Genomic DNA, 21,867 nt, shown 5'->3' with positions numbered 1-21,867 from the left:
CGTTTTGTATTTGTACACAGCAAACAAAAAATTGGAGTGTTGAAAATTTGGTTGGTTGGCTATTACCTCTTTTTTGAGTAATTTTACCTAAAAAATGTGTAAAAATGTGAACACACATTTTTTTTACACAAAATCTGTCACCATTTCCTTATGACTATCACAATCTATTATTTTTCTGTGTACCGAATATTCCAATAAGAACTCAGGAGTGTTTTTAAACGACCTGTTGGACATTATCGTCTGAATTGAAAATTCTAACTCGAATATAATTGAACCGTTAGCGTTAGAAAAGTTACGTCCCTACCACCAACAGATGACAGCACCGACGGTTGGTGTCTTGGGAGGTAGTTCAAGTACTTACCACTAGGAAAAGTGTCTTGGAAAATAGTGCAAAACCCGAACACCGTAAAAAGCCACGCTTACCGTTTTATTATTGAGCAGTGCTTCAAAGCAGTTATTCAACTCACGCAACAACCACTCGCGCTGTTTGTTTTTGAGTGAATTCAGTGAATATGTAGAACGGTGTAGCTATCTAGCAAGAGACAAGTTTTTAAAGAGTTTATGGTTATTTCACAAAAAAAACTTTAAAGGAGATTTTTTCAAATTTTTGAAGAACAAAATTCAAATCAATTGACAGATTTTCATACATTTGTTTGCTGTGAGTGTAGCAAGATTTTCACATTTTTTTCAAAAACTGAATAGCGTTGATAACTAAAACGTGTAGATTTCTGTGTTATACACATAAAAAATAGTTCGGCTGTGAATTATCATATTTAAAGTAAAATGTATCAGACATTGTTTGTATTTTTTTTATTTTCAATTGGTTTAATCAATAATAATTCATTTTTTGTTTTTTCTTGTATCTAATGAATGAAAACAAAAGTTAACGTAAAAAATATCATCATTATGCTTGCTACAAAGTTCATTCATGTCAAAGTTCATCATATGATTTTTATCCTCGTCACCACTCTCATTTCTATTTCCCACCTGCTCTCCGTGACGTGACATGTTCGGTACACTGTGTTAAGATCCATCAATTCTCACAATCCAATGATTTTCAATCGTTTTGTGTGTTTTGTAGGGGTGTGTGTTTGAGTTTGTGTGATTTGCAATGTCTTATTAAGATTTTTGTTTTTCTCTTTTACTTCATTTTTGAAGATTTCTCGTAATCCAATTTCAATTGAGACAACATCAAAGTTTTCTTTTGTTTCATGTGAGTTTGTTTGTTTGTGTCAGTGTGTATGTTTGTGTGTCAGGCTTATTTTACGTCGTCGACCTTGTCCCTCTCGCTAATCATTATTTGATTTGTTCCACAGAAAATTGTTTTGTTTTGTTGTTGTGTGTTGATTTTATTCTTAGATTTTATGTCGGGTTCTCTACTAGTACAATATTAATAATTTGTGTGTTTATCATAGTTTCCAATACTAAAAGCAATCGTTTCTCCTTAGTTTACTATCAAGAATGTCGCTGCTCTTCCTGGTTCGTCCTCTCTTCGCCATCAAGATTAAGCCATCTACTTGTTGATTTATTCAGTGTGAATATCGAAAATGTTAATCCTTGTCGCCGTTGTGGTTTTTAAAAATCATGATTTTATTTGTAAATGTATGTGTACGTGTGTTCTCCTTCGCTGAACCACAATCAATCGTCTCTTCATCGAGTAGTTCTTAAGAATTAAAAAATCGTTTAGTCTTTTATTTCGCCCACGCTCTTTCTTTATCTGCGCCAGCTCGGTTAGCTAAACCTTTGTCAAGTTTGAGCTTTTAATTTTTATACATGTTTTCATCAACCTTTGAACATAATAACTTGGGAGGAGAAAAACTCACACGTGGTGGTGTTGGGAGAGGAGGATGTCGTGGAAGTTCCCCTCCAAAGCCGCTAATAATCACAGACAACCCCGGGTTGGTCCGTTGGCCCAAAATATCACAGCCCCTCAAAGTTTCGCGTGTGGAAGGGGGTTCCAAGCAAAGATTCCCTGGAGCGCACGGAAGACCCCCGGAGATAACAGCTTTGGAGTGGGAGGTTTCCTCTGAATGATGGCAAAAACGAATGCTTCTTTCTTTTCGTGGTTGAGAACTGAGTGGCAAATCAAACAGCTTAGAAATGGTGATGTTGGTTGTATCTCGTATTTATAATAAATTGTTAATCACACCTAGTAAGATCTGCTCGCACGTGCTCTAGTTAATCAAAGATGGACACTTTATGTTTTACTTGACATTCTGACTGTTACGCGATCCAAAGACTTATGGTAAATTGTTTATGGCTACTGTCGGCTATGATTTGCGTGTTTAAATTTTTAATTTGTAATTCGGTAAAATATACTGCAATTATAATAATTGTTTATTGTTTGTCGTTTTGTTTTGCGTGTTCAAATGTCTAGAAACGTTTTATTCTGTAATTTACGGGTTTAAATCGAGTCGATAGTGTATGTCTGCGATATTGCCAATTCAAATGGAGCTCTGCAGCAATGGATGTTTCAATGGAAAGATTATCCAGATTATTCATTGAATTATTGTTCAATTTTGCAATCAATCGCCATTTTTTTATCAAAGAGATTAACTCACAAATTATGTTGACCTTTACTGTACAGATCCATTTGATCTCGAAATATTAGTTCTTCGCGTGTATTCTAGATCTTAGTTTTTAATACACCTTACTGCTTCTGTCATTAATCGAACAACGTGTTATTCGTCATGCCGAGTTGATTTGAAAATTATGCTCAAAATTTACCATCACATATTCGACCATCGTCGTTCAAATTGGTTAAATGGTTCAGTTAATGACAGAATGGATATTACGGCAGTTATTTTTGTTGTTACTATTTTGTTGTTAATGTGAGTGTGCTTGTACATTAGTGGCAGAATACGGTTGTTAAGTGTAACATTGTTGCTTCTTTACCATCCTCGAGCCCTAGCCGCTTGTTTTAAATTGCTTCGGCTGCAAAATATCGCGTAAGTCTTGGATTTGACGTGAGTTCTGGACATTGTTGAGAATTTTGCGTTGCTTTTACGGAATTAAATCTCACGCCAAGTCCAACTATGAGCTTGTCTGCAAACCCTTGAACACCGAACGAAATCGATCCTCGCGGCTTGTATAAGAGTATCGGTTGAACCGAGCTCATGCCTGAATAAGCACGTTTAAATCCCTGAGAGATAGAGCTACAACTTAAACTAGCAGCGATTGCAATTCGAGGACGATTTTTCAAAGAAAACAATCGCTCTTGACTTTTCACTCTGAGTTTTGACCTTTTCCATTTAGAAGATATTCGTTCGAGGGCCTCACTGCACTTTTTCTCACAATTCGCTCACTTTTAGATGTCGTTTACCAACTCGATTTTTAAAATTAATTGTACGTTTTCGCTGTCTCCCACCTCGTTTTCATTCGTTAGCTGTATCTATTAATGTGTATTGTATCATTGTAAGAGACCAAGGATGAACTTAAGAACACTACTAAATATTAAAATCACAAAATTGCTTTGAAAGGTAATAAGTAATAAAATAACTAATAGAACTCGCGTGTAACTTTCTCACACATCAATAACAAGGTTCGCTTCGTACGCGCACGAAAATTGCAACCAAACCCCTTATTTTCCTTTATCTCGCTTGCTTCCAACGCAACGTGCATTCCAAGTAGTTCACGGCACTGGATCAGATCCAGCAATGTTGGCACAACAAAGCTGTGCGTCTCGTTCTTCACAAAAAAAAATCAGATTTCTGTTTCTAAACTCCTATCGTATCGTGGTGACTACACCGCGCGCCCTTCTTGCTCTACTCGGCCCAAACATAAACTGGGATATGTTTTTCATTATTGGGAGTACAAACAAAACGTCTCGTCAACAGTAAAGATTTCGTGTAAAAACAAATTAATAGTAGTACGGTTGTAATGATTTTGAAACGGTTGTTGTTGAGATAATAAAATAGAGCTTTGTTTTTGTTGTTGATCATTACGCGTGGCCGCCAAACGGTGCGGTCGTCGTCGTCGTCGTTGGTGGTGTTGCCGAAGCAGCAGCAGCAGCAGCAGCAGGACGACTTCCGTCGTTTTGAGCCGGTCGCTCATCATCACCAGCAAAAGACAGACAGCTCGCCCGAGTGTTCGTTACTGTGTCGCCAGGTGGTCACCGAGCGCGCCTTGAGCTAAAATAGAGACGAGATGGAATTGATTAGTGGGAAATTTAAAGTAAATCAACAAGTGATTGGTGATTGGTTCAAGAACAAGGACAAACTTCGAAAGTGCTATTATACTCGCATAAGTACTGGGTGTGAATGTGAACTCAGAGGGACTCAAAAATGGGAAACCCTAGTACAGTCCAGATTCGATTTTCCGAAGTTTCGATTATCCGAAGTTCGATTATCCGAAGGTTTGTATGGGACTTCAAAAAAATCGAATCACGAACAAAAAAAAATCTGTTTTTTTTTATTTCATTTTTTTTATTATGAAATTCGAGTTCTGTAACCCCATTATAGTCAAATTTGAATTGATAAATGCCTATTAAATCAGAAAATGTATTTTTTTATATTTCTTCACCCCCATTTTGGCCGCTATCTTGGATTTAAAATTTTTAAATTAGTTTAGGGGTCATGCTTAGGCCCGAAAATCAAAAATAAGACAATGAAAAAAAATCGTGATTCGATTATCCTAGAGCGTCCAATTTCCCGTCCCGGGAAAAAAATTCCTGAGAATTCCCGGGATTTCCCGGAAAAAAATATTTCCCGTTTCCCGGGAAATTTGTAAATTTCCCGGGAATTCCCGAAATTCAAGCGGTAGAATACATTATACTAACTTTTTGGTACCAATGATTTGAAAATTTACAAAAAAAAAATAATAATGGGAGAACCTAACTTGGTTTTATTCATTTCAATCTACTGTTTATATCAGCTAATCAGTTAGTCTTTAAATTTCAGTCTACAGAATGATTAACAACAAAGTGTAACTATTTTGACAATCAGATTGTTGCTGGATTGGGACCGTAAGTTTGACAATTTTGGAATAAGCAGATAACAAGTTCCTTTGTTGCTGTGCACCCTTAACCATTTCTGGCCAAAAAATCATAAAAATATAAAAAATAAAATAACAAGCCAGAATTCCAAGACTTAAATGCAGAAAATGTACTATCAAACATATTAAAAATGATTATAAACACAGAGGAATGTACTTTAAATTATTTTCAGCTTATTTCCAAAAGCCGGAGTCAGAGTCGTTTCAAGAACAGTTTTTTTTTATAAAATGTGCATTTTCCATGCAGGATTGTAGCCTTCCTATTTGTTCGGTAACTGGGCGTTTTTAGGCTGGGCTTTAATTAAACTTGGCACTCGATAACTGGATGCTTATCAACGATCAGATATCGGTTTAAAATTTGGTTTCTGGAGAATTTGTTACTCGATAAACAAGTTAAAAAATTAAAATTAACCCAAGGTGGCCACCACATTTGATTTTCAAATTCCCGGTTTTTATTAGAAACTATTTCTAAATATCTTTGTAATCATCTACTTCAGACATTTTTATTCGCAAGAATTTATCTGGGAGGTGAAAATCTCATTTAATGTGAGAATGCGTAACGTAATTTTCGAATGATCCCACTTTGTTTACATCAAAAAAGTGGTTCAAGCACAATCGTGACTTTTTCCTTGCGCCTGATTAATTTGTTTTGAAATCTGTTGTGTGTATTTTTATTCATGTTTTTAATTCAGTATGGACATACACCAAACGGCGGTTGGATAAAAGAGATTTCCGGGACATAAAGGGCTGCGTCAGAAGTGGGTGGAGTTTTGCGAAGTTGCGGTTCGAAGCAAAATGTAAGCGAGAGCTCCCGGATGTGCAGTGCACATTTCGAGACAAAGTACACCGTCTGGAAAACTAACGTTTTGTACAAGAAAAAGGGAGGTCATGCAGTCAGCTGTTATCTTATCTACCAATGCACTAATTAGACTCCAAAACAAGCTCTTCCAAGATTACGATTTTCCGGAGGTAGAATTGTTATGTCAAACATAATATCGCATGTCAATTATATATTCTTTATTACAAGGTATTATTTACACAGTCCGGTTCAATCAAAATAGCAAAAAAAGTATTATTTTTTTCTTAGTGCCGAGCATAGCAGCCTCATCCGAATACCGTCCAGTTAAGAAATTCACTTCGAGCAATGATATTGACCAATATTACAGCTGAAATTCAAAATGCTGCTGTCATATCCTAAAAACTAAATTGATTAACTGTTTCATTCGACAATCCATTCAATTAATGCAAAAAAGAAAAATCAAACAACGTCGCTTCGACAGCGGCTCTATGAATAAATGGTGCCGCTTTGACAGTTCAAATATGGTTCCGCTTTTGAGCTCCTCTATTCACTCTTCAGGGATTTATCATCAATTAAAAAACAATTTATGAAGAAATTCCAACAATTTCATAGCAATTTGTCCATCATAATTTAAAGAAACTATTCGCAAAGAAAGGTTATTTTCAATTCTACAAAATGTTTTGTTTTAAAAATTGTATGATGTTGTACAATTCTAGAGTTTTTTTTTTTTTTCGCAATTCGCAATTTTCAGTGTAAGAACGGGCCTTGACCGATCTTATGCACCAGGTTCCCGACGAACACGCACTGCCCTTACACCTACATCTTACCCTTGCTCTAAGTCAGTACGAGCAACACGCTAGAACACGCTTTGAGTGTTCGTGCCAGGCATGCACACCTTCTTTTCCGGTTACGCATTTTAACTCGGCCGGGGGTGGCACATTACGTAGGGTTTGATGTAAGTATAAGCGCCTAACCATTTATAGTGTGCCTATCAACTTTCATTTGAGCAAAAACTGTTTTATTTTAGTTTGAATTCAAAAACTAATTGTTATTTTACTGTGTATTGTTTTCTCCTGAAATCTTTCCTAGTGTTGAGTCGTGTTTATATGTTGCTATTTCTTTTGTCGCGGTGTTTTGTTACAATTTTTGGTCCTAAGCATGTTATAAAAGTTTACCAAAAGTACAATAGTAATATTTGTGTTAATCCTGTAACCATTCCATAAATTGGGTAAGGGATCAAACCTCACTTGCTTAAGAAAAAGGTGAAGATTCAAAGCAATGGACAGTGAAGGAAATATACTATGTAAAGAATCAATAGTAAAAGAAAGATAGTAATTTATGAAGTAGATAAAGAAATTAACAATAGTTAATAAATAGAGGTAACAAGCAAGCTTAGGTTGTATTGAGAGCAATTTACAGGGAAGATGAGAAATTATTCAAACAGATAAATAAAGAAAAGGCACATGATAAACAAAATTGACATCGCTGCCAAATTAAGGGAAAGCAGATAGTTTGTTACAGCAGCATCAATTGTTAAAATAGAGTGGAAAAGCGTTGAGAAATAAGAGAATCAAATGAGTAAAATCGAAATCAAATGGAGGATAGTAATCAGAAGCCGTTTTAGAAAATCAGTGAAACAAACTAAACAGAAGAGAGCTGTTAGCTAAAATGGAAAGAAGATAAACCCCGTTCTGCGATGCTCAGGTACATCCACAGCAGTTGACTCAACATACTGCGAATCAAAACAATACCGTCTACAATCACAAATTACTTCCCTTTCCCACATTGTCGCGCCCCTTTCTTTTAGCCGTCTCGACTCTGACCCGCGGTGGTTAAAGGTTTACGATCCGTTTCCACAGGCCACCAGCTAGGTCATCATGAAAACCAAGCCAACGTGGAGGTAAGAAAATAGGACACTCGCAAGGAATCAGAGCTATACTGTTCTGATCAAGATAATTCGGATGATCTAACAGAACTACGGATGTAGTTAGTTGCGCTCCTTCCAGGATGTTCCTTACGTGGACGTCAACCGAAGAGCACGCAACAAGGTCAGTGCCATTGCATGCTCTTAGGTATCAATCCTTGGCCTGCAGAGTTTTTTTTTTTTTTTTTTGAAAAAAAGGTCCTATAAGCTATTGTCTTTTATATGTTTATAGGACCTATTAAAAAAACTCTAGAATTACACTGACCTACAAAACATTACAAATATGACTGCGCAGGCTCAACTCGAGGAGAAGCATGAACTTTGGGGTCCCGAGAAACACGCGCACTTTGAATTTAAGAAAAATATTTTGACATAGCCGAATTGTTTTTCTCCAAAGTTTTTATGGAGAATTAGGGCGCTTCGTCACTCTTGCATGCAATATGTAAGAGAAATCGACTTTTAGAGGATCAATCTACACCGAGCGACACTAAGCTGGCAATAAACTGGTGCCTGACAAAGGTTACGAAGATCATGAGATCGTTGAGCTGAATTTTAGTTTGTGTCACGCTACAGTTATTCAGTGAAAAAGATACAGCCAGCAAAGAAGTAATGGCAGGTTTGAACGGGCCCCTCATCGAACAAAGGTTGTGAGAAGATAATGATGAGAGATCCTGACCAAAACGTTTCTTCGATACATGTGGCAGAACCCAGGAGGTATACTTGTTGAACGATAGTTCTAACTACCATTGATAAACCACTTCCAATCAGACAAGAATGTAAGAAATTCTGTTCAACTTGTTCGCTATCAGGAAACCAACCTTAGTCTAGGAGGGAGGATTTTTAACTTGGCAGAACATCACATTTTTATAGATTGACCAAAGCTTGGTGAAAGAGGATTTTAGGGAGTCATGAACAGAAAATTAAATCATAAACAATTGGTTTGAAATTTATTTGTCAACAATGCTTATTGATTCATTATCACCGTCATAGATTGAAATCATTTGAAATGCACCTAATAATAATAAATTGAAAATAACAGTGTCTACCTAACTAACAAACTATTAAATCGCGACGCACTTGCGCAGCCGCGAGTTGGGTATCGCGTCGAACCGGTAGATACTCACTTGCTGCATCTTATCGAAATCTAAACAGGGCCTGTGCGGCCGCTGTAGCCGCTGCTGCCGCGAGGGCTGTCTCCGCCGCGGTGAAACCGCACAGTGGAACACCTTGGCCGGCGGACTAACGGACCGGCTGATCTCCATCGCGCTATTGGTGGCTACGGCCATGTCCTGGCCCATGCCGCTTGTTGTACTTAACAGTGCTAGATTGTTACTAGTTTGATGATGCTGTTGATGATGCTGCTGGTGATGATGGCTGCTGTTGACTGTCGCTGGGCTATCACAGGTGGGCAGGCCTCCGCCGAGGACTCCGTACATGGCCCCACCGCCGCCGCCGCCACCACCCAGGGACGAAAGCGATGAGGTCGTCGATGAAATTGACGAGGACGACGATATCCGGATGTGCTCGAGGCCGCGGCCACTCTCCGTCAGGATGAGCGGCGTCGTCGAGCGCTGGATGATATGGCCGCGATGGGGCTTTAAAGCTTCCAGGGGTGGCGACGTGCGAAAGTTCACCGGGGCCGACATCAGTTGGGGCGGCTGGTGTGGGTGGTGGTGCTGGTGATGGTGTGGCTGGTGGTAGTGCTGTTGGTGCTGGTTCTCCAGCAGATGGCGGACCTAAGAGTGGAGTATGAAGGCGATTAGTGTGAGGAAATTGTTAACTTGAATAGTGTATAAGATCTTTTTTTTTTTTCATTATCAGGAAATATGTCCATACTTCTTATTTTTGCAATGGGAATTAAACCTAAGCTTCTTAAAAGCATTTTCAACAACAATAAAAAAACTTCAAAAGAAATAAGAAAGTACCTATTTTAATTTTGCGGAGTACTCGTAAAGGTTGTTATGATAGATTCAAAATGACAGTAGTTTAAACAGGTTTCTCAACTAAATGAGCCTAAAATGATAATATTTTCACTTTGCTTTTACAATAATATGCACTCACTCTTTTTAATGTTTTACGACCAAAAAAATATTTCCGATTAAATATAAATTAATTACATAACATCAGTGCTGCTCAATTTAAAGCAAGTTGAAATAATTTCCACATCCAGAAAAAAAGTCAATCTATAAACTCCTCGAGATTCACTCAGAACCGTCCTTACCTCATCATCCGAACTGTGCGCCAGCGATCGTTTGCGCTTCTCCAGCAAATTGTTCGAACTACACCGTTTGGGCGCCGCACCCGCCGCTGCCAGCTGCGTCGGCGTTACCGTCAGTGGCCTCAACCGTCCGGCTGCCGATGCCGCCGAAGACGTCGCTAGGCACAGTTCCTCCGCACAGTCGTCCAGCTCGTCATCGCACACGTTCTGGAACCCGCCGACGTCGGCCAGTGACATCAGCAAACCGCCCGCACGGTGTACACTTTCACTACTTCCGGTTACGCTAACGCCACCGGCACAGTCCAGGCCAATCACGCTACCGCCACCGCTTCCTCCTCCGCCGCCGCCACCACCTCCATCGCCATCGGTTTCACTGTCCACGGCCGAGGCAGCACCACCGTTGATCACCTCCAGCTCCTCCTCGGAACTGTTCTGGTCGTACGCCAGCAGGTGCGAGACCGGCCCCAGGAAGGCCGGCGATTCCGACGAACAGGCCGTGTCCGTGGGCGAGGCTGTGTCCTGCCGGGAGCTCAGACCTGCAGAAAGAAGAACGAGAAGATACAGCGATTAGTCATTTGATCATGGCCAGCACCAGGTTCAACGTACAGTCTTCCGTTGGTTCATCGGAAATGGTCAGACCCGAAAATGACCGGGAGACGCCACCTTGCAGTAGGCAGTCGTACATTGCTATCTCTGTAATATTGACTCAGCTGTGAAGTGATAGCCGGCCCAGTTTCAGACACACTGTCGCCCGGCAAAACATATGATCCCACTTTTATAGCTTTCCCTATCGGCGAACGAGGAGCTGTTGGGTTTACTCAAACCATCAAACCCAGCAGCAGATGGTGGAGGAGGCCGGCTTCGCTGTAGTGTGTGCGTTCTTACTCTCTTGGACTAAGGATGGTTGTTTAGTATGGGAGCGAGGTTAGTAGTACAACAAGTACTAAGACGAGAAGTGTGATGAATGTGTTGGTTCTTCAGATTTTTTTTTGTCTGATTTGGAACCCTGATAATTAGTTGACTCGAACGAAACAAAAACTGGCTGATGAAACTTTCTTGATATTTCCAGATTTGTTTATCGCCAGAACATATGTGAACGAAAAATCCTCCAAAAACAGATTGCACTGGATGTTTCTTGATTAATATTTGCTTTGATCACTTGGAAACAGAAACATCAATTAATAAGAATTCAACGAATAGATCAGTTTTCGTAACAAAATTATGGTATTCAAAACAAATTATATGATTCATTCAATTTTACTCAGTCGCGAATCAATCGTTATCGTTGTTTATGAAAAGAATAAAAAAACAAATGAAAATTAAATTAATATTTCAATCAAAACTGTGCAGTTTTATTTTAATTTTATGAAGCTTTGAATGATTTAACTAAATAAAATAAATCATCTAACTACATAAATAGAAATACATCCGTTTCACATGATTTGTAATCATTCTACATTGAGAAACTGCTCTCAAAAGAAACATAAAAGGGCACAATGACTTTCTGGTAAGCTTTGTGTCGCTTGTGTGCTATCTTTTGACACGTATGCTGTAAAAAGATAAGAAATTTCATGAAATAGAGCTTGAGCGCGTTGCCACCCAAAGTATAAATGTATTTTTTGATCGCAAATTGCATTTGACAAATAAGTACAGCAGTTCTCCCAGATTTCGGTCATTCGATTTTTTTTGTATTTTTTAATACGACTGAAACTTTTTTGGTGCCTTCGGTATGCCCAAAGAAGCCATTTTGCATCATTAGTTTGTCCATATAATTTTGCATAAAAATTTGGCAGCTGGCCATACAAAAATGATGTATTTTGAAGAAAATTTTTGATCAATTTGGTGTCTTCGGCAAAGTTGTAGGTATGGATACGGACTACACTGGAAAAAAATGATACAAGGTAAAAAAAAAATTGGTGATTTTTTATTAAACTTTTTGTCACTCAAACTTGATTTGCAAAAAACACTTTTTTTTATTTTTTAATATGTTTTAGAGGACATTAAATGCCAACTTTTCAGAAATTTCCAGGTTGTTCCAAAAATCTTTGAGCGAGTTATAAATTTTTGAATCAATACTGATTTTTTCAAAAAATCGAAAAATTGGTCGCAAAAATTTTTCAACTTAATTTTTTGATGTAAATTCAAATTTACAATCAAAAATACTTTAGTGAAATTATGATAAAGTGCACCGTTTTCAAGTTAAATCCATTTTTAGGAGACTTTTTTGAATTGGTTGAATCGTAAATTTTTTTCCGTGTATCATTTTTTTTCTTCTTCTGAACAGTACTCAACAATACTTATAACTTGGCCAAAGACACCAAATTGAAAACTCCTTCAAAAGTTGACGAATTTTTAATATTTACATACCATTTTTGTATGGACAGCTGCCAAAATTGTATGAAGACTCGTATGGGTGAACCAATGACACAAAATGGATTCTTTGGTCATAGAAAAGCCTCCACAAAATGGTCGAAATCGGCCGATTTCGAAGAGAATTGCTCAACAGTGTTTTTTTAACATGAAAAAAACAGAGCATTTTTCTACAAAATGCCTAGATAACTTATAAACAGAGTAAGTTATCGAAAAATGTTTAAAGATAATTTCGACAGCAAGTTTTGATTTTGCAACAATAACAAATTTTTGACATTTTGACAAATGTCATAAGGTTCATACTTTTGATTTCTTCCCTGCATATTTTTTTTAAGTTGGCTATACTTTGTGATACTGTTTTGATGTATGATACTTAATCTTGACGGCAAATAACATTCAAGTGGGGAAACAAACATTTCACTGAACAAATTCAGTATGGTAGGCGGGTTTTACTCGAAATTGAAAAAAAAAGTTGAGTTCAACTCGTTGCAAAACTTGATATTTTCAGCACTCGTCTCATTTATCCAACTCGGTAAACCTAAATAAAATCTTCTTTTTGAAACTTGTTGCATAAACTACTATCTTTGCCACCGAGGGGAGAACGACATGGTTCCAAACTCTCACCATCTTACAACTGCAATTGACATTCTATATCAACTGGAAATCTTCTGCCCAATTGTTCACTTTTCCTTTTATTCCATTATATTGCAACTCTTAACTGATCGTCTTTCGAACAGTGTCACACCCGTCACACCATGCCAACGCTTACGTGTGTACACTTTCCCACTACAACCCACTACAAATATACCAAATCGAACTCAAGCCTAGTTGCCGGAATACATTGTAACGCGCCACTCTCTCGGTAGTGATCAAACAAACCCACACACAAACAACCATTATCACACTCTCGCGATTCTAAGGCTTAAAAATTGCACGAGACTCATCGTTGGGGCTCAGGGTGGGTTTGAATCGTTTAACTCTTGTTTTTATTCCTTTATTTTTAGTTTAATTTGCACATTCAGTATTTTTCTTAAATTTTGATTTTGTTCTGTAAAGAAAAGTCATGCATACTTCTCTGTCAAAAATGTTTATCAAAATAAGAAAATTTGTATCAAATAATTTATTGACATAAAAATTGTAAAGAAAAGTTGTAAGCATAAGAAGTTAACCGATCAGTTTATAAAAAAATATGAGATTTTATGGAATTCATTTCCTTTGAAATTCAACATGTTTCAGCCCCACCCTGCTGTCAGCTGTTTATGGGTGGGCGACTATCTAAACAATTCGCAGGAACGCGACTAAGCACGGCCTGCACTAGAGAGTCACTATTTTAGAATATCAGCAAATGCATTTTCCAACACAAACGCAAATGCAACCGGGAGCGCGAGGTAGATGCACTCGTTCAAGGTTAGCTCCCCCTGCTCTCCCTCGGGAACACCACTTCCGTTGCTGGGGGTAGGAGGGGTTCGTCGCGAGTGATGACGGGCTGTTCGACGACGAGAGTCATAACTATTTTGTTTGCCCAGTCGAGCTCTAATAACAAACAAACGACGACGACGACGCCGGGATGGGTTGCAAATATCTCCGTTCGGCGGCAATACAATGTGTTCAGACACATCAGCTTACTTTTATTGGCTTTGCTGGTTTAATTATACGAGGCATGCCAATTGGTAGAGCTGGCGGAAAATGCCGTGGGTGTGTCAAATGGTACGGAACGTTTAGGTAGAGGTGAGAATTTGTTTAAATTTAGGAATTGGAGAATTTTTATTTGGTTTTTTATTCTGATTTAGAAATGATTGAACAATTTTAGGAATTGAATTTATAATACATTTAGAAACATCATATCTTCATTGCATTATATAGGTCATTTTTAAAATGTGACATTTTTGTCAAGAGCAATTCGCAAGATTTTTTGCTGTTTGTTTTATTTTATTAGATATAATTTTATAGAAATATTGATCCCTGATTTTTCGAACCATACCATGCTATCTAAATATTCAAAAAATGTTTTTATTTAAAGAAAGGTTTTTCTGATCGATATCGGGCTGTGGAGTCAGAGTCTGTAGAATCGGGTATTTTTGGAGCGCTGGAATCAGAGCCGGAGAAGGATTCAGCAATTATTGAAAAGCTGCCACTACATTTTTAGCAGCCAGTTTCGGAGTCAGCTAATTTTCAACAAGTTGTTATTCGACTTCACAGTCCTATAATTTTAAAACATAATCATTGTTTTTATTTCACTTTTTCACAAAAAAATAATAATACAATTTCATTTACTGGTTTTGCTTCTTTTTGAGGTTAAGGGAGGGCCGGGGGAAGGGGATGTAAAAAAACAAAATTGAGTATTTCTAGCAAAAAAAATGAAATGGGCTGTACGAAATTGTTCCACGTAAGAAAGGTAAGAAAGGTCGTTCATGCAAAACAGTTATGTTACTATTCAAAAATTGCAAATGTTCGTAGTTATTTTTAATAAATCATTCTTATTTTGTTTTTTGGGTCAAAAAAGAAATTCTAATTACAGGTTATGGTATTAAAATTTGAATGAAAAAAGTGTTTTAAAATGCATTTTCACCTGTCCTGTTGGTTTGCAATCATAAGTTTTCAAAATATCCAAGTATTGAAGAAATTGTTTGAAATGTCACAAAAATTGAAACTATTTTTGATTGATTCCAAACACGTTTATTTTGAAAATGTACTTTAGGTTTACTTTTTGTCATTTCCCTTAAATCTCGGTTATGTCAAATATTTTTCATATTTTTTTGGTGAAATGTTTAAAAAATACTAAAGATATCAACGTAAAATCTAAGTTTTGAAAATTCCACGGTTTGAATATAGCATAGGAATATATTTTTGAATGCTCTGGAAAACACTAACATATTTTGCTTTCCAACAGGCTTTTTAACACGTCAAAGAAATTCTTAGAGCTTTGTTCATCAACTGTTGAACTGTTTTTTTTTTTTTGCTTCAAATTTTAATAGATCCAGAAATCTAGAACAAATGGAATTTAACCAATAAGCTATCAAATTATTTGTTTCATTTAATTTGTTCTGGATTTTGCTTCAAATATCAAAATTTGAAGCAAATAAAAAACAATTTCTTTATTTTGGAAAGCCAAACAAAAATTTCAAAAGTTTTTACTTTCCGAATTAAAAAATTAGTTAAACGAATTAAAAAAGGAACTAGTTGATCAAAAATTAACCTTTCCTTTGGTTCGATGTTATCAAGAATGTTATCTATGTATGTGTCAAGATTCCCGGAAAATGGGAAAAAATATTTTTCGAATCCCGGAAATTGCCGGGATCCCAGGAAATATTTGAAAAAGTCATTGAATCTATGTATTCATTATATTTGTTATGTTTTTCAAGCATAAATCATAGAATTAGCTTAATATTATTAATTGGTGATAATCTACACTAAATCTAAAAAAGACAGCATCTTTTAGATAGCTTAAAAGAAATTAAAAATGGATTGTTCTTTGTTAAACTTTGGATTTTAAATGAACCACATCTTTTAATACAATGTTATTGAAATTAAAATAATAAAAAAAATCAAACGACCCCAGGGTCTTTTGTGGTCTCTATTGCAAGTTTCTGCTCGAACCTAGGAGTCCGAAGGCTTGAATGGGGAGAGCACCCAAACCTCTTTCTACTCCAAGGAACCTTCCACCCCAGTGTGTGAACTGACGACCTTTGGATTGCGAGTCCAACCGCCGCCAGCGATTCCACCGGAGTAGGCTTGGTTTGGTGTGTTGTTTGTACTTATGGCATGGAGACGACTCCTACACCCGGAATGACTTAACGGCCTAACAACCAAGGCCGGGACCGACATTTTACTTCCTCATCCGATGGAAGGTTGGAGCAGATGGGAATCGAACCCAGAATCATCCGCTTACAAAGCGGACAGCGTAACCATTCGGCCACGCACGCACTCATAATTATAGTTCTTTAATTTATATGGCATGACTAATAAAGCTATAAAAAATTTCTTTGAAACTGTCAAAATCAAATAAAATTACAAAAAAAATTATACGAGTCAATATAACACTGTGATAAGTTTAGAATTTCATGTTTTACATAAAAATATTTTAAAAATTATCACCAACTGGGGAAAATCTGAACAACAGTCTAAATAGGAACAGGAGAAATTAGAAGAATGAATTTGGAAATAGATGTACTAATTGTTCTGTTTTGTTTGTGTTTTAACCGAAATCAATAAAAAAGCGTCATGTAAACAAAATAAGCAGTCTTAACTTGTTATATCTGTCCTGATTAGCCCCAGATGGCGGTGCTTCATGAAAAATAATTAAATATGATATTTTATTTAAATTTAAAATTAATGATAACAGTCTTTTAAAAGTATATAAAATTGAATAGAAAATATTTAAATCTCTAGGCATTTTGCAGATCTCAAATTTTATCAATTTTCTCTAATAAGCCTAATTAGTTCTGATATATTCCGAACATAAATTTTAAGGCTTTTAATTTCTTATCGATTACTTCTATATTTCCACAAAAAAAAAAATCAATTTCCAGACCAAAATTTAATTATTTTTTTTCATATATGGGAACTCCCAGGACAAAGTATAAAAATTCCCGGGATTCTGGGATTCGCGATTTCCGATAAATCACGGGAATTTTGTTCAAATTAAAACCCACTTGAAGAATGCTCGTGTTTGTAATGTGTAAAAAAATCAAGTGGATTCATATTTCCAACTTTAAGTGTGTCATAAAAGACTAAAGCACCGAAAACCCATCGTAAAACAATTTAAGTGCGTTTGAGTACTACTTGAATGGTTTAGATTAGTAAATAGCTTTGTAAATTATTGTCATAAGTTTTAGAGCGCACAAGTAACAATGTTTTGTTGTTTTTTGGAAACTAACTCTATTAAAAATGAAAACTTACTGAAGTAACGATTAATACCGTTATCTGGGGCGAATCAGCACTACAGTCTGAATAGGAACAGCACGTTTTAGAGCAGTTAAAAGCTTTAAATTTGGAAATGGATGTACACATTTTGTTGCTTTGAACCTGGTCTACTCGAAACCACTCAAAAATATCAAAATATTAGGCTGCAACATTGTTAAAACTGCTGTCCCAATTCGCCCCATGTGTCCCAATTCACCCCAGATGACGGTTCACACTGTTTCATGTTTGACATTTAATAAGCAAAAACTCGAGCACACAATATCAACAAAATTTAACATGTTTTGTTTGGCTGAACGTTCTGTGCAATTTTCCGAAATTTGGTTGGATTTGGCTGTCTTAGTGCCGTATTCTTAAAAAAATGATAGCAGTAGACTTGCAAGCCGGTGTGACAAAACGATCTCGGCCTCAGACTAAATTTCCCTGAAAGTCAATTTGGTTTGAAATCGACGTGGAACAAGATAGCACGATCCCGATGTCATTCTGGATACCTTAACCTCAAAAATTCAGCAAAAGCCGTTCACATTTGACCAAACCACCAACTACATCGCCGGAAAGGAACCCGGAGGTCAGAAATGGCAAACTGGAGAGCGAGCAAACAGTCATGAAGCTCAACTACCCGACAGGACTTGCAACTTTGTTGCAGAAAGTTGTTACTGTCGCCCAACAACAATGTTGTAGTTTGTTTGCCGGTTGTGACGGGCCTACCAAATGACGAGAACAAATATTGATTTTTCGTTTTTTTTTTTGCAGTTTGCTTACTGGAGAAGATTGCTTCCCTTTGGGTGGGTTGAAGCTCCCCAACGGTTCGATTGATGTCGGAGGTTTTATGTTGCACAATGTTTGCGCTTTGAATTTTGAACTCGACAAAGTAACTGCCGCAGAGTAGATTTTTTTGCATATGCTCGGATGCACCCCCACTAATGATGATTCATGCAGAAGGTACAATGTCTGCCCCCACGGCTAGCATTACGTAAATCTTTCTCCCTTGATTAATAGGCCATTGCAATCCCATCGTGATTATCATCATTGCGTCCGCGGGCTGGAGCCACGTATGATAATTTAGTAATTGCCTGAGAAAACTACGCCAATTACCCCGTCCCAGGTCCATTCATTCTATTCCACTTGCTCGGCTAACCTTGAACGAGTACGTGAACCTTCTGAGCTAGAAATGCACTATACTAATATGAACGTCAGCGTGCGTTTGTGCACTACTACCAGAGATAGTGTATAGTAACAGCAAGCCGCTTTGACTAGTAGTTTCGCACATCGCCTGTGCCATACTTGCGAAGCTGACGTGGTATTTGCTGAATACCATCATCACTGTTGCAGCACAACCACCACTGAGTGACAGGAATTGCATCACTTGGTGATAAAAATGCATTCCCGCCTGGCGGTATCCAAATGCACTCTTAGATATTTTTTTAAAGTATTTTTTTTCAGGTAAATTACAAAATTAATAATTTCCCATAAAACATGAAGACTGGAAACATAGAAAAAAAAAATACTATAAAAACACGTATATTTTTATCCGTGCTCAATGTGAAAGATTAAACAGCGGCTGGTTCTTTAATTGAGTTGGTAGCAAACTTGCATATGTTCAGATTCACACCTGTCTGTTAATTCGTGATATGGCGTAATATTGTTTTTTTGTAACATTCAAATAAATGCTAAACCACCTAAAAGTCAACGTCTCATCATAACGTTGTAAATCCGATGGAAAATTACTGAACGCCAAAAAAAAGAGATCCAAAAAATTTCAGAGTAGAACTGCAATCAAAAGCAACACACAATCATAACATGTCATAAAAAATAATAACAACCTTATCGCGGGCAAAATGTCGCAAAAAATTAAAGCTTTCGCTCTGTGAACATTATCGTTGCGAGGTGATAAGATAACGTAAGGCCACACGAGGAAATCCGTTGCGGTAGGAAGACGAGCCCATCGTCGGTGAGTTTGTTCAGCTGAGCGAGATGAAATGTTATGCAATCTACAAGGAAAATAAGTAATCTCTTATTTATTTCATTTCAACTGTCCTTTTTCAGGACTGTAATATCTATAATAAGTTTTTTTTATAATTTGTCAGTTATTTAATGCTTTCTCCGATGAAACCAAATACTTGTCTTGAGAATTCAGTTACAAATATGGTTCGTTATTTAAATTTTTCTAATTTTTTATTTCTGTTTTTGGCTTCAGCACAATGAAATTACTTATTTATCAGTTCAAATTAAAATTATGATGCAAAGTTAAAAAAAAAAATAGCTGAACTGAGAACTGATTGAAATAGAAAAACTCACAGAAACAAAATGAATTTGTTTGTAAGAAAGTAAATTTTAGAAGTCTCACTATTTCTCCAGACATTTTCAATACTAAGATTTTGTTTATATTTTATTTTTTGCTGCTTGAATTAGGCTGCTACAAATTTTATTTAAAGTTTTTGTATCCTCCCCTTCAAATTTAACCCGAAAAATCAGGATTGGCAAATAAAATATTTTTTTCGAAAAAAATCAAAATTTCAATGGAAATTGAAGTGCAATCGGCTGAAATCAATTTAAAATGCATTCCCCTGCGTTTAGAATCATTTTTAGCATGTTTGGGTTGATTTAAAAATCTTTTGAATTTTTGAAAAAAACATCGATGCTAAATATCGCAAAATGTTTTTTTTTCACCAATTTTTTTGTTTTCATCAAATCTTACATTTTTTGAAAACTAATGATTGCAAAACAACTGAATTAGAGTAAAATGCATTTTAGAACACTTTTTCCATGCAAATGTTGTTATTTCAATATAAATATATTTTTTTTTGAGTCAAAAACATTTCAAATAACAAGTATTGAACATAGAAGTAAACAAATAAAAAAATTAAAATCATGCTGTAAAAAATAAAAAAATAAACAATCATGGTTGTTCACAATAAAATTATCAAGGTTCAAAAACAAAATTTTACATGCATTTTCAATGTTTTAGAGTATTCTGAAAGAAACAGCCAACTATACCAATTTTTTTTACAAAATACCGTATTTTTTAATTACCTAAGTATTCATAACTTGCAATATGGGTATCCAACGATGCAAAATTTTGCATGCATTTTCAATGTTTAAGAGTTTTCTGAATAAAACACTAAAATTTTCACAAATTACCGTTTTTTAAGGGCTCAAATTTTTATAATTTGCAATTTGGATTTTTTTCAATGAAATACTCTAATTTTCTCATAATACCACTCTTTTTTGGATAATACTCAAACTTTTATAATATGCAATACTATTCGAAGTTTCGTATGAATTTCACTTTTCCAAAGTTTTTGAAATGAATTTATAAATTTTCACAAAATATCACATTTTTTTTAAATACTCAAATTTTCATAATTTGCAATAAGGGTATCAAACGTTTCGAAAATTATAATACCCATAATAATGCAAATTATGGAAATTTTAGTAATTTCGAAAAATACGATATTTTGTAAAAAATATAATATATTACAAAAAAAACTCTTAACAAGTAAAAAAGCATTCAAATTTTCCAATCGTGTGATACGCATATTGCAAATAATGAAATTTTAAGTATTTTTGCATTTTTTTTGTATTTATGCTTTGAAACTTGCTACATTATCAAAAAATATATTCTGTGTGAAATAATTGAACATTTAACATGATATTGATGGATTACAACCTTCACAAAATTTAAATATTATGAATTGATAATTGAATTCCAGTTTAATTCTATAGAAAACATCCGATTTAGCATCTGAAAACAAAATGCTTCGTCAAAACATCGGTAAAATCTACCGAATTCGGTTTTAAATAATGTATAAACTTATTATTATTATATCTTTTGATTCATTTTCAATTCCGAAATAAAATTTGACTTTCTGAATTTATTTATTTAGGTAAGTTTTTAATTTAAATTAAAAATAAGTGTGAAAAAGTTGAAATTAGCAACAGCTTTTAGATAGCATAATCATTTAAGTTGAACTGTTCAAATCGCCCAAATATTTAAAACTGATATCGTATAAATTTCTTATTCTGGAAAGACAATCAACCGTACCTCCTACATCATATTAGATCTATTAACCCAGACCGGTAATCTCAGTAATAACAACCTGACAGTAACATTGCCCTTCCCTTCAATCACCGCACCAAAGGGCTCAAGTGCATAACTTATTAATGCAAGCTGCTCCCTTTAATCAATAATTTATCCAATAATGAAGACAAACGCGGAGCCCCACACGACATGCCATGGGGCGACAAAGACAAGACATTTATGTGTCCTTGCTTGCTAGGTTGCATCCATCGCAGTGAGTGCTTCACTTCAAAGTCTGTCACTCTCTTACTATGGTGGGCACATAACCTGATGGTTAAATCGATTATGCCCCTAGTGGCGACATCAACGGTAAAACGCTGCTATTTCTGGACTGGATTACAAAGTTGCAACTATCGGTAACATTGTAGAAATCGTATCAAACAGATTTATGCGATGGAAATTTTCCACATCCTCAGCTCAGATATTTGAAGAAATGTCTTTAATATTGAGCAAATCTCTAAGCATTACTAGGAAATGTCTAGTCAACTTGTCACTACAGCCGCCAGGGTCATCTCTCGGTTCAGTGACTTATCCACGCGGGAAGCCATCCGGAAAGTGCTAAA

At 36.1% G+C, this 21,867-nt stretch overlaps 1 protein-coding gene across 3 annotated transcripts in view; it reads right to left on the bottom strand.

Moving 5' to 3' along the window:
• Positions 1-795: 795 nt before the first annotated feature.
• Positions 796-21,867, bottom strand: part of LOC120412791 (MOB kinase activator-like 2) — a 60,941-nt gene continuing 39,869 nt past the window's right edge. For 2 of the 3 annotated variants that reach the window (XM_039573380.2, XM_039573381.2), the window contains 3 exons: positions 9,937-10,469; positions 8,840-9,451; positions 796-4,130 (listed from right to left, as the gene is read on the bottom strand). In XM_039573380.2, coding sequence (XP_039429314.1) covers positions 4,056-4,130; positions 8,840-9,451; positions 9,937-10,469 — 1,220 coding nt within the window. In that variant the 3' untranslated portion in view covers positions 796-4,055. Of the gene's footprint in view, positions 4,131-8,839; positions 9,452-9,936; positions 10,470-10,539; positions 10,785-21,867 lie in introns of those variants that run through there. The other variant, XM_039573382.2, reaches the window with a different exon arrangement.

This window comes from Culex pipiens, chromosome 2 (assembly GCF_016801865.2).
Source record: "Culex pipiens pallens isolate TS chromosome 2, TS_CPP_V2, whole genome shotgun sequence".
Lineage (NCBI taxonomy): Eukaryota > Metazoa > Arthropoda > Insecta > Diptera > Culicidae > Culex > Culex pipiens.
The sequence above is the reverse complement of the archived record's forward strand: the minus strand, read 5'-3'. Positions and strand labels throughout refer to the sequence as shown.